This window comes from Oncorhynchus keta, chromosome 7 (genome assembly GCF_023373465.1).
Source record: "Oncorhynchus keta strain PuntledgeMale-10-30-2019 chromosome 7, Oket_V2, whole genome shotgun sequence".
Lineage (NCBI taxonomy): Eukaryota > Metazoa > Chordata > Actinopteri > Salmoniformes > Salmonidae > Oncorhynchus > Oncorhynchus keta.
This window is the reverse complement of record NC_068427.1, coordinates 2,134,583-2,146,775: the sequence shown is the minus strand read 5'-3', so window position 1 is coordinate 2,146,775 and position 12,193 is coordinate 2,134,583. Positions and strand designations below refer to the sequence as shown.

Here is a 12,193-nt window from a genome sequence, read left to right as displayed (position 1 = left end):
GTCAAAGGCCTATCTAACTAGCATTAGTTAGCTCAAAGACTTTACTAGCTAGCAATCTAGACACTTTAGTGACCTGGAAATACAATGACATTGGTAAAGTAGGAAACAACCCTGCCATCATTATCACGTCGTCAAAGTTACTTTAGAGAGACGCCATAGCTAGAAAGGTGTATTAAAACTAGCTAGCAAGGCTAACTTTAGCTAGCTAAAATCCGGTCTGACTCCTGTTCCTCAATCTTAGCTAGGTAGCTATCTAAAGTTATACTCCATCTAAAGTAAAACTGGCAACATCACAGTGATGACGAAACATTTCTACAAATGATTTGCCTCCTTTAAAAATGTAATCTGTTTTCTAAGTCACAATATTGTGAAGAAGCATGCAACCCACGAATAGCATATGATTTACTTACTAAATAAAAATAACTATCTAACACTTACTTCAGGAATGGTTGCTACTGCTGTTGGTTTCAAGATCCATGTGACATAAAGATGGAGCTGCTGGAAAATCCAGATGTGTACCCACCCTGATTTGGAATGCAGTATGATGTGTGCTGTGCAGATGTGGAGGTTCAGACTGAACTTCTCTGACACTTGATTATAAAAAAAATAATAATAATGCCAAATAAGACAAATTGATTGTTCGGATGGAAGACTTTGCAGTATGGCCATCTTTGCACACTCTCTTGCTTTTGGGCGGGACCAGCACTAGAACTAGGAGGATACAGTATATGCAAATGAACGATGAATGTTCATTAGTCTATTATAATCAGATCAGCGTACACAGAAAGGGCATTATCAGTGTTATTTCGACGTAGGATCTTAATTTGATCACCCTGTTGGAGGAACAAGGAAATCACATTTTGGCTGCACTGGGCCTTTAACAAGTAATGTTATTTTTTCTCTCAAAAAGACAAGGATCAACATTATTGGCACCTGTTTTGTATGCCTCACCTTGCAAGGATAAGTCTTTTTCTAAAATGCTATATGAGATTAGAGAACACATTGGGAGGGATCTTGACCATTCCTCCATACATAATCTTTCCAGATCCTTGCTATCCTTTGCCTGCTGCTTGTGGACTGCTCGCTTCAATTCAAACCACAGCACTGGGCAAAAACTGTGAATATTAGGGGATATATTTATATATTTCCGGATATCTGGCATTTTATTAGATATTAGGTGCTCCAGATACATATGTCCTTAAAACCCCTAGTCTAAGCCGGGGGTCATACCAAGATGGTCATACCAAAGATAATTTAGCTATTTGATTTAGAATTTTAGGACCTCTTTAGATATACATAAAAAATATGAAAACATTATTTGATGAAACATTGAATTTGGCCTTACTGCCAGTAGCCCATAGAAACACATTGAATAACACATTCATACATGGAGCCACAGTCACAAAATACAATAAAAAGGAAGCTTGTTCTGAAGTGTCTGTCCTATATCTGAGAGATATAATAAAGATCAGGAAATAATAAAACAAAAATATTTGACACATATTTAACCTCCTTTTTTTAGGAACTAAACTACTTCCATAGTGTATACTTCGATACTTTAAAAAAAACTGGTACCAGGCTACCTTCAGATGAGTCTTGTGAGGCTTGCGGGCATCCTGGAGCAAACCGACATGTATGTGTTTGTGAGAGTCTCACCTTCCATAGTGGGGTCATAATACTGTAGTTTTGTAGGCCAAACCGTTCAGACACTACTGATGTTATCATGAGAAGATTTTTCAGGATGTCTCATAGTCTGACAAACACAGCTGCAGCTCTGCTGCCTTTCACCACATATGTGGATGTGGTGTATTGAGACACAGCACATACCTGACACAAACATACCTGTGGCTTAAACAGAATGCTTTTTATGGGGATTTTTTACATTTTGCTAATTCGATTTTCACAGAGGCGCGAACATCGAATCTAGGGAGTTTAATTTCATATACGGAGCTAGGGTATTCTCCGTAATGGGACAGTTTATACATACATTCAATCAAAATCTCCCTGCTGCCATTTGAGTCCAGGGAGATATCTGGGTTGAGATATGTTCAAGACATGCACCTGATGAGCATGCATATTTGTTGAATATTCAAACTCCGGAAAGGGTGTCAACATGCTGCCAAATCTAAGCCTTTATACTCAGGCATGAACGAATCCACGTTTTCAGAAATGTATCATACCTGATCATTTATGTTTCTGTATTTCTCAAATAATTAATCTTTTCAATAGATATCATTAAAATATATATATGATTTACAAATCATGTAATGTTTCATCCTTGTATGTCTCTGCTATTTCTGTTTCAGAAATGCAGCATAGCAAAACCACAGCTCCAATCATAAGTTTTCTGGAAATATGCAAATCTAGGCCAATCTTTGCGGAAAGTTATTTAACAAAAAATGTAAGTTGCACACCCTCAATATCCCTGCCTGCCCTTTCTGTTATTATGGACGATGAGATGGGTGCTGATTGGGTCGTCAGTGGCAGTCTCTTGGTAATCCAGACCCAACGTTAGGGTAGAGTGTTGGTCTGTGTCCAATCCAAACTGTCAATGCATAAATCTAAATTGTGTCGATATTGCAAGAAAATATTGTTACTATTACCTACTTCATTCATGACAAGAAAACTGTCTGGAACTAGCTAGCTAAAAAAAGGGAAGTCAATTGTATTATTTGTTAGCTAGACTACCAGTTAGCTTTTACATCCCTATTATTTTTGTATATATAGAAAATAAAGTAGCTGCGTAAAGCGCAAGATTGTAAAAACAGACGGAAAATGACACTTAAATATTTCTCTGTTATACTTAAGAGCCCAAACAAAACACAACAAATGTCTATGGAAAACGTGCAGGATATCTAAAATGTGCGGAAGTTCAATTTGCTGGCTAAACACAGAACACAAAAATCGCATTGACTGCCCACCCTCGAAAGATCAAGTTGTCCTTACCGCAGACATGTTGAATTTCAAGGGGGAACTTCTGCAATATCAGATTCCAGTGAAGGAGCCGGTAATTTGTGGAACTAGTCCTTTGCAGGAAAACGAGAGGGGTTATGATCGGTATAGACCACTAGAGGGGTAGCTAGACGGGTAGAGGCCGACACATACAGTGACTTCAAGAACGATTCATACCCCTTGATTTATTCCACATTTTGTTGTGTTACAGACAGAATTCAAAAAGGATTACATTTTTTTCTAAACCATCTACATACAATACCACATAATGAAAAAGTGAAAACATGTTTTTGTAAATGTTTGAAAATGTATTGAAAATAAGAAGTGTACATAGCCCGGAGCCAATACATGTTATAATCACCTTTTTCAGCAATTACAGCTGTGAATATTTCTGGGTAAGTCTCTAAGAGCTGTGCACATCTGGATTATACAATATTTACACATTGTTCTTTACAAAATTATTCAAGCTCTGTCAAGTTGGTTGTTGATCATTGCTAGACAACCATTTAAGTCTTGCCATGGATTTTCAATCCGATGTAAGTCAAAACTGTAACTAGGCCACACAGGAACATTCAATGTCGCCGTGGTAAGCAAATCTGGTCTATATTTGGGGTTGTGGTTTAGGTCATTGTTCTGCTGAAGGTGAATTCATCTCCCCGTGTCTGGTGGAAAGCAGACTGAACCAGGTTTTGCATGTGCTTAGCTCCATTCCCTTCCTTTTTTATCCTGAAAAACTCCCCAGACCTTAACGATTACAAGTATACCCATAACATGGTGCAGCCACTAGTATGCTGGAAAATATGGAGTGTTACTCAGCAATGTGTTGTATTGGATTTACCCCCAAACATAAAACGTATTCAGGACAAAAAGTAAATTGCTTTGCCACATTTTCTGCAGTATTACTTTAATTCCTTGCCAACATTTTTGGAATGTTTTTATTATGTACAGGCTGCCAGCTCTTCACTGTCAATTAGGTTAGTAACTACAATGTTGATGATCCATCCTCATTTTTCTCATATCACAGCCATTAAACTCTGTAACTGCTTTCTTCTTCTCCGGCAACTGAATTAGGAAGGATGCCCGTATCTTTGTAGTGACTGGGTTTATTGATACACCATCCAAAGTGTAATTATAAACAATATTTTTACACACAAAGTGAGTCCATGCAACTTATTATGTTATTATTCACATTTTTACACCTGAACTTATTTAGGTTTGCCATAACAAAGTGTTTGAATACTTATTGACTAAAGACATTTCAGCTTTTCATTTTTTATTAATTTGTAAGAATTGAGGCTGTAACCAACACAATGTGGAAACATTCAAGGGGTGTGACTACTTTCTAAGGCACTGAAATCAAATCAAATGTTATTTGTGACATGTGCCGAATATAACAGGTGTAGACCTTACTGTGAAATGCTTACTTACAAGCCCTTAACCAACAATGCAGTAAAAAGTTTTTAAAAAATGTAAAAAATCTAATCAATCAAAAAGTACCACAATAATTTACATAACAATAACGAGGCTAAATACAGGGGATACCAGTACCGAGTCAATGTACAGTTTAGTCAAGCTAATTTGTAAAGTAACTATGCATAGATAATAAACAGAGAGTAGCAGCAGAGTAAAAACAAAGGGATAGTCCTGGTGACCATTTGATTAGTTGTTCAGCAATCTTATGGCTTGGGGGTAGATGATGTTAAGAAGCCTTTTGGTCCTAGACTTGGTGCTCTGGTACCGCTTGCTGTGCAGTAGCAGAGACAACAGTCTATGACTTGGGTGATTGGAGTCTTACCAATCGGGATTACCGAAGTCAGGACCACACCTAAATATCACGGACAGGACAAACATGGTGGGATCGGTGACATCCTCCTCAACAATAGACTTCCTTTCAGCAATCTTCTTAGTCACGGCACATGTAACAGCACATGCTGGGAAGACTGTAGGGTATTTATTTGATAACCCGTCAGGTTCCTCTACTCTGGGCACCTTACAAACGACAGGATTTGGCACAATCTTCCCACCAGCCAAATCGTTGCCCACAATTAATGAGGCCACCTTCACATGTAGGCTAGCTTCACTCCAACGACCACAGGACCAGAAACAAGATCAGACTCGAGTTTCACTGCATGAATGGTTCACTCAATGGATGGACTGCATGGAACTACCATGCAGCCCACCTCCACACCTTGAACTAACACATTGTAACCAGTTGCAAAAGTTTCAAAGGCAAAACACCCTCCACAATGAAGGACTGGGCTGACCCAGTGTTCCGCAGTATCTTGAAAGACTGCTTAACAGTATCACCACTCTACAGAGACACAAACCCGTCTGAAACAAAGGGTTCATTCAAGTCTGACCAAAATGCTTGTTTAGGAGATACACCAGTCCCAACCAGAGACGTAATGGGCTGGAGGGCTCCCACAAGAAGAAACTGCTTTTTCTCATTTTCTGTTTTAACTTAGGACAGTGTGGCCTTTCTCATGGCAGTAATGACAAATTGGTGGATACAAGGAACCAGTTTTTTGCCCACCCCTGTCTTTGGGCACTGGAGAAAAAGACTGAAGCTTTGTAGTAAGTGGTGACTTCTCTGGATATTTCTTTGTGTAGGGATAGGTACTTAGTGCCTTGCTTGTGAAAGTGGTTTTACGTCAACACAAATGTATTGTAACGATTTTCGTTGGTGGAAGGAGAGGAGGACCAAAGTGCAGCGTGGTACGTATCCATACTGCTTTTAATTAAGGATGAATACACGAACAAAAACAACAAAACGATAAACGAACAGTTCTGACAGGTGCAACAAACACTAACCAGAAAATAATCACCCACAACTCAAAATGGGAAAACAGGCTACCTAAGTATGGCTCTCAATCAGAGACAATGATAGACAGCTGCCTTGCTTTTTTTCCAGAGGTCCCAGTTGTTTTGAAAGCACCATAAACCCAGAGAATGTCACACTTTGATGACAGGTCCTAACAGTTTGTGGGCACCGCTGTAGTGCAATTAATGTATGTTTTAGTGTTGTGTTGTGTAGTGGCTTTGCTGGCATGCATCCCACTTATTTTGTGTTGCCCCACCAAGATTTACATGGTAAAATCGGCCCTGAACGTGTTAAGGAACTAGGTACACAAGCTAAAATGGAGAGAAAAACCAAAGCCTGTAACAATGTGTGTGGCCGAAGAGTTGTATTTTCATGTCATTATACCATAGCACTGATTCCAGTCTAAGTGCCAATGCCGTTTATCAAACTTCAGGTGTTTACAATTGTTGGATGACATGAAAATAGAGCTCTTTGGCCACGCACACAAGTGGTGGGTTTGGCGTCGAAATAAGGATGCATAAGCAGAAAAGAACCCCATACCTACTGTAAAATATGGTGCTCTACCTTTGATGTTATGGGGCTATTTTGCTTTCACATGTCCTTGGACCCATGTTAAGGTGAATAGCATCCTGAACTTTACCCAGTACCAGGACATTTTAGCCAAAAACCTGGTTGCCTCTGCCAGGAAACTTGACAGCAAGTGGATTTACCAGGGAGACAATAACCCCAAGCACACATAATCCACAAAGAAATTGATAATTGACAACAAATTCAACATTTTCCAATGGTCAGTCCCCTGAATTTGAACACCATTGAAAACCTGTGGTTTGAAATGAAGAGGGCAGTCCATAAGCGCAGATGAAGGATATCAAGGATCTGGAAGGATTCTGTATGGGATGAATGGTCCCAATGTGTTCTCCAATCTCTTAAAACATTTTAGAAAAAGGCTCAGTGCCATTATCCTCGCAAGGTGAGGTATTGAAAAGTATTGAAAACTGGGGTGGCAATGATTTTGACCACTTTTTCGAGAAAAAAGATATCACTTGTTAATTAAACAAAACCTCTTTCTCTGAGTAATTGTAACAGTATAAAATACCATAATTTCCCCATTTTTTTTTTACAGTCTTTTTTGCTCATCTTTATCAAGGGTGTAATTCAATCAATTACAATAATATTTACAATCATTTTGGACCCCACTGTACAGTCATGTACAGTTTGTCAGGTGTTTGTGACAGAGAGTACGAGGTTATGTAGGCCTATTGTTTGGTGCATCGCCTGCTCTGGAAAAAAAAGTACAAAATAGTGATTTCACCGTCAAATAAAGTGCAACCGACTTGCTTTTTTCAAATTCGAAGAACATTGACAGCTGGATGTTTTTGATGGTGTTCCTCCTCGTGATTCTCAGGATCTGTTTTGAAAGGCATTTAGGAATCAGGAACTCTGAAATGTAGGGTCAATAAGACCCTTTGAAAGGCCTGAAAAGCTGGTTGTTGTTTTAATCAATCAATCTTGTCCTGAATAAAATGGTAATCGTCAAGTCCTTGTAGATGACACTGGTGGAAAGAGGAATCAAACGGCGCCATCTTTATTCATGAGACCTTGGTTGTGTCTTTACAAATACCTGAGTTTTACATTATATGAGGACAATAATTTTAGTACTAAAGTCCAAGCCATATAATGCAGATGCAGGAGACTTGAGTTGTCCTCTGTCCATGTCTGTCCTTTTCATATTAACTGGGAACTAACTAAATCTCAAAAGAGACCATAGCTGAGATGTAGCAAATAGTTGTTGCCAGATGGTATTTCAAAATAGAGTCCTCATGCATGACAAAATGTCAACCAAATGAAGGCAGCGCCAAACAAAAAGCCTAGCTTAGGAGAAAAGCAACCTCCAGAGACATAGGGAAAGAGAGGAAAGAGAGAAAAAGAAGAAAGAGATGACAGTGTCTACAGATACAAAGAGAAGGAAGTGTTGAGAGAGGGCTTGTGGGTACGTACCAGGGAAAGCAGGGGTGGTCTGTCCGAGGGGGGTAAAGGGGGTTTGCTGCATAGCCAACTGGTGGAGCTTGGTCAACTGCTGAGGGGGGTAGGAGCGACAATAGAACTAAGAGGTTATTGTAAGGTCACACCGACAAGAAATCAAGAACTTAAAACTAGAACAGTGAGGAGAAACAGTGAGGAGAGGAGGCATGACACATGGTGGTGGGAGATGAGAGAGCAAAAGAGAGACAGAGAGAGAGAGAGAGAGAGAGAGAACTTGAGAAGGACTTAGCCCAATGTGGTTGAGTTGGGGTGTTATATTTGCTGCTGTATCCAGTTTGTAATAGCAGATGGATTGCATAATCAACAGAGATGCAGCTTTTTCGCAGGAAAGATCAACACAAACAACTTGTTGCATTATAATATTTTCCATTGATAATGAAGACATCAACTAACTTCTTAACATTCTAATTTAATGCATTTATCTGTGATGCAATGCATGTGTGAACACTTCAATCTGGTTGGTTTTCTGGTTAAAAGGTCCAGTAATTTTTGCAACATTTATCAAAACATCTGACTGACATCCTAAATTGTCTGACTAAATAAATATACCCTTAATACATGGTTGTAGTCTCCATTGTTGTTGTACCTAGAGTTGGAGTCTAAGGGTTAACATACAGTAAATACTGCAATTGCAATCACAAACCTTGTGAGCTAGACTTAAGTTTATGCAATTAGACAAGCTAAGGAAATAATGTTTCAATGTTTTATTTAAGATTAGCCATGGGGCTTAAATTTAGAACACAGAACAATGTGGTCTGACATGCATTGGCCAGTAACTTAAATCTATGTGAGATCCTAGTTTGTCATTTATTGTTGTTGCATCTAAAACATGAACAACTCCTTGATTCAAAACTGTATTCCGGTAACTTTGGGGAAAATCGATGGTGCATAACCCTGATGGAACAATATGCTCATCTTATATCTAGTAACATACAGTATAACTCAAGATTGACCACTCAAACCATTTCTTACAGTAAACCAGAGATAGGCAACCTTGCCAAGACCAACAAGACAACCTTCATGGGCCTGGCTTGTCAGTCCAACAACACTTGGCCCATATAAATCTTAGCAATTTACAATTTTCCCTCACTGTCTATCATTGCCATCAATAATGAGTGAGATGGATGCTTGAGAATCCCTCACCATCTAAAGAGTAGCTTAAAGAGGGTGTGGAGGATGTCAAATCCCTATTTGAGTGATTGTAATGTCAACCAATGGTTCCCCTGCAATCAATCACTGCCTTCTCCGAATTAAAGGATCTGACATGCGATAGCTCTCGAGATGCTCTTGAGACAGAGACAGATGAAGTTAAATTATTAATGGACCCTAAGTAGAATATGATTTATCCTCCAAAAAAATATATATAATATATTACAATAAATATTAGGGTTAAACTCAAATATACTCATGAATAAAAAAACATTCTTTATTGATTTTCAATAAAAGTGGTATTATATTTCTTAATAACATTAGAAATAGAAAAGAATTGCTGGAGATAAGTCACATATGCAGCTTTCAAAAATATATGTGAATGTCTGCTCAATCCCAATTTATAACCAACTGATTGCAGCATTACCACATAAACGGAGGAGCCAAGTAGAAGAGGGAGAAGTTAGGGAACTTGTTTGTTGTCTGCCATATATTAAAGATACAAATTGGCTGAAAATAATTGGCATAAATAGAAAAAACAGTTTCATTTGAGGACAAAAATGTTGACAGCTGCGCCATACAGGTTGCAAAATAAATGAGAAGAGATTGCCGATGGTTTATGAACTGATACAAAAAACACTTGATTCAACACACGTTTGTCCATTTAAATTACTGTACAACATTTTTGCTATATATATTTTTGGTATATACAGTTTCAAGAAAATGTGAACCCTTTGGAAAAAACTGGATATTTTCATAAATTGGTCATAAAATTTGATCTGAACTTCATCTAGGTCACAACAATAGACAAAACACAGTCTGCTTAAACTAATAACACACAAACCATACATTCTCATGTCTTCATTGCACACCGTGTAAACATTCACAGTGCAGTCTGGAAAAAGTATGTGAACCCTTGGAGTTAATAACTGGTTGACCCTCCTTTGGCTGCAATAACCTCAACCAAACGTTTTCTGTAGTTGCAGATCAGACCTGCACAATGGTCAGGAGGATTTTTGGACCATTCTTCAGTTTAGCAATATTCTTGTCTGGTGTGAATTGCTTTCTTGAGGTCATGCCACAGCATCTCGATCGGGTTGAGCTCAGGACTTACTGGGCCACTATTTTCTTTTGTCGAAGCCATTCTGTTGTTGGTTTACTTCTGTGTTTAGGGTCGTTGTCCTGTTGCATCACCCAACTTCGGTTGAGCTTCAATTGGCGGACAGACATCATCCTGCAAAATGTCTTGATAAACTTGGGAATTCATTTTTCTGTCAATGATAGATAGCAAGCTGTCCAGGCCCTGAGGCAGCAAAGCAGACCCAAACCATGATGCTCCCTCCACCATACTATACAGTTGGGATGAGGTTTTGATGTTGGTGTGCTGTGCCTTTTTTTCTCCACACATAGTGTTTTGTTTGTTCCTTCCAAACAACTGAACTGTAGTCTCATCTGTCCACAGAATATTTGGCCAGTAGCGCTGTGGAACATCCAGGTGCACTTTTGCGAACTTCAGATGTGCAGCAAAGTTTTTTTGGACAGTAGTGGATTCTTCCGTGGTGTCCTCCCATGAACACCATTCTTATTTAATGTTTTAAGTATCGTAGACTCGCCAACTGAGATGTTAGTATGTTCCAGAGATTTATGTAAGTCTTTAGCTGACACTCTTGCAGGGGCTCTTGCAGTCATCTTTGCAGGACAGCCACTCCTAAGGAGAGTAGCAACAGTGCTGAACTTTCTCCATTTATAGACAGTTTGTCTTACCGTGGACTGATGAACATTAAGGCTTTTAGAGATACTTTTGTAACCCTTTCCAGCTTTATGCAAGTGAACCATTTTTAATCTTAGGTCTTCTGAGATCTCTTTTGTTCGAAGCATGGTTCACATCAGGCAATGCTTCTTGTGAGTAGCAAACTCAAATTTTGTGAGTGTTTTTTATAGGGCAACTCAGCTCTAACCAACATCTCCAATCTCGTCTCATTGATTGAACTCCAGGTTAGCTGACTCCTGACTCCAATGAGCTTTTGGGGTTCACATACTTTTCCCAACATACACTGTGCATTTTTAAACAATGTATTCAACATAGACAATAATGTGTGTGTTATTAGGTTAAGCACAGTATGTTTGTCTATTGTTGTGACTTTAATGAAGATCAGCTCAAATTTGATGACCAATTGATGGGTAAATCCAGGTAATTCCAAAGTTCACATACTTGTTCTTGCCACTGTATATGGGGCATACAACAATCTCTGCTCTGTAGATTTTGCTGCGAAGAGACAGAATCACTAGATCATTTATTCTGGTATTGCCCTTATGTATGTTTCTGGTCAGGAATGGTTCAAAATCACAACATTCACTTCAAATTAACCTTACAAATAACAATGTTGGGCAATTTGGAAAGCCATAGTCAGTCAATAAATAATGTTATAATACTTGTAAGAAAGGTTTTCATCTTTAGCTCACAATCTATGTATACCATGGAATTAGAAAGGTTTAAAATGTATGTAAAACATCCCAGCAAAATTAGTGATTAGGTGGAATGGGCAGAGAGTGGCTGAGGGGTGGGATTAAAGAGCTTATGTTCAGTAATATATTATTGTCATGTGATTGCTGTATATAAAAGTACCATGTATGTAATATGTATATGTAAAATGTATGTAAATGTAGCATAAAAGTTGTAAAAAAAAACAAAAGATGTGTGTCCTCCGAAGATGGGCGGTGGTGGATGGGTTCATTTTTTAAAAACACACAAAAAAACATTGGAGACTTTGTATGGCCTTGTGGAATTTAGGAGGTGTCCACACCCAGACAACCAGTTCTATCATGTTCTACTTAGTCATAAGTACTGCAACAGAGCACGACATTAGTCAAAAGCAATTTCCTGGGTGTGGAGACTGTTGCGGTTGCGATTTTAAATCTGAAAAAAAATCACTCTGAACCAAAAACTTGTTTCTTAAGTGCCTCAATTTAAAATTTTAACAGGCCAAGACCAGAGATTGGAGGTTTCGGAAGGCTTACACTGAGAACAATGTTGTATTAATATGACTGCTTCATATTCATAGGTGTAAGTCTAAGAAATGTGCAGACTTTTAACAGCAGAGACTTGGAACTCACATCTGGGTGTGGGATGGCATATTGTCCCTGAATTGTGTAGGCCTGTATGGAGGAAGAAGAAACACAAACATGGAATATTATCATCTATCTTCACAGGGAATAGGGCTTATACAT

At 38.6% G+C, this 12,193-nt stretch overlaps 1 protein-coding gene across 6 annotated transcripts in view; it reads right to left on the bottom strand.

The window, feature by feature from the left end:
* Positions 1 to 12,193, bottom strand: part of pcbp3 (poly(rC) binding protein 3) — a 125,365-nt gene that overhangs the window by 21,738 nt on the left and 91,434 nt on the right. For 4 of the 6 annotated variants that reach the window (XM_035773032.2, XM_035773035.2, XM_035773037.1 and 1 more), the window contains 2 exons: positions 12,080 to 12,121; positions 7,772 to 7,850 (listed from right to left, as the gene is read on the bottom strand). In XM_035773032.2, coding sequence (XP_035628925.1) covers positions 7,772 to 7,850; positions 12,080 to 12,121 — 121 coding nt within the window. The remainder of the gene's footprint in view (positions 1 to 7,771; positions 7,851 to 12,079; positions 12,122 to 12,193) is intronic. The other 2 variants (XM_035773036.2, XM_035773039.1) reach the window with 1 other exon arrangement.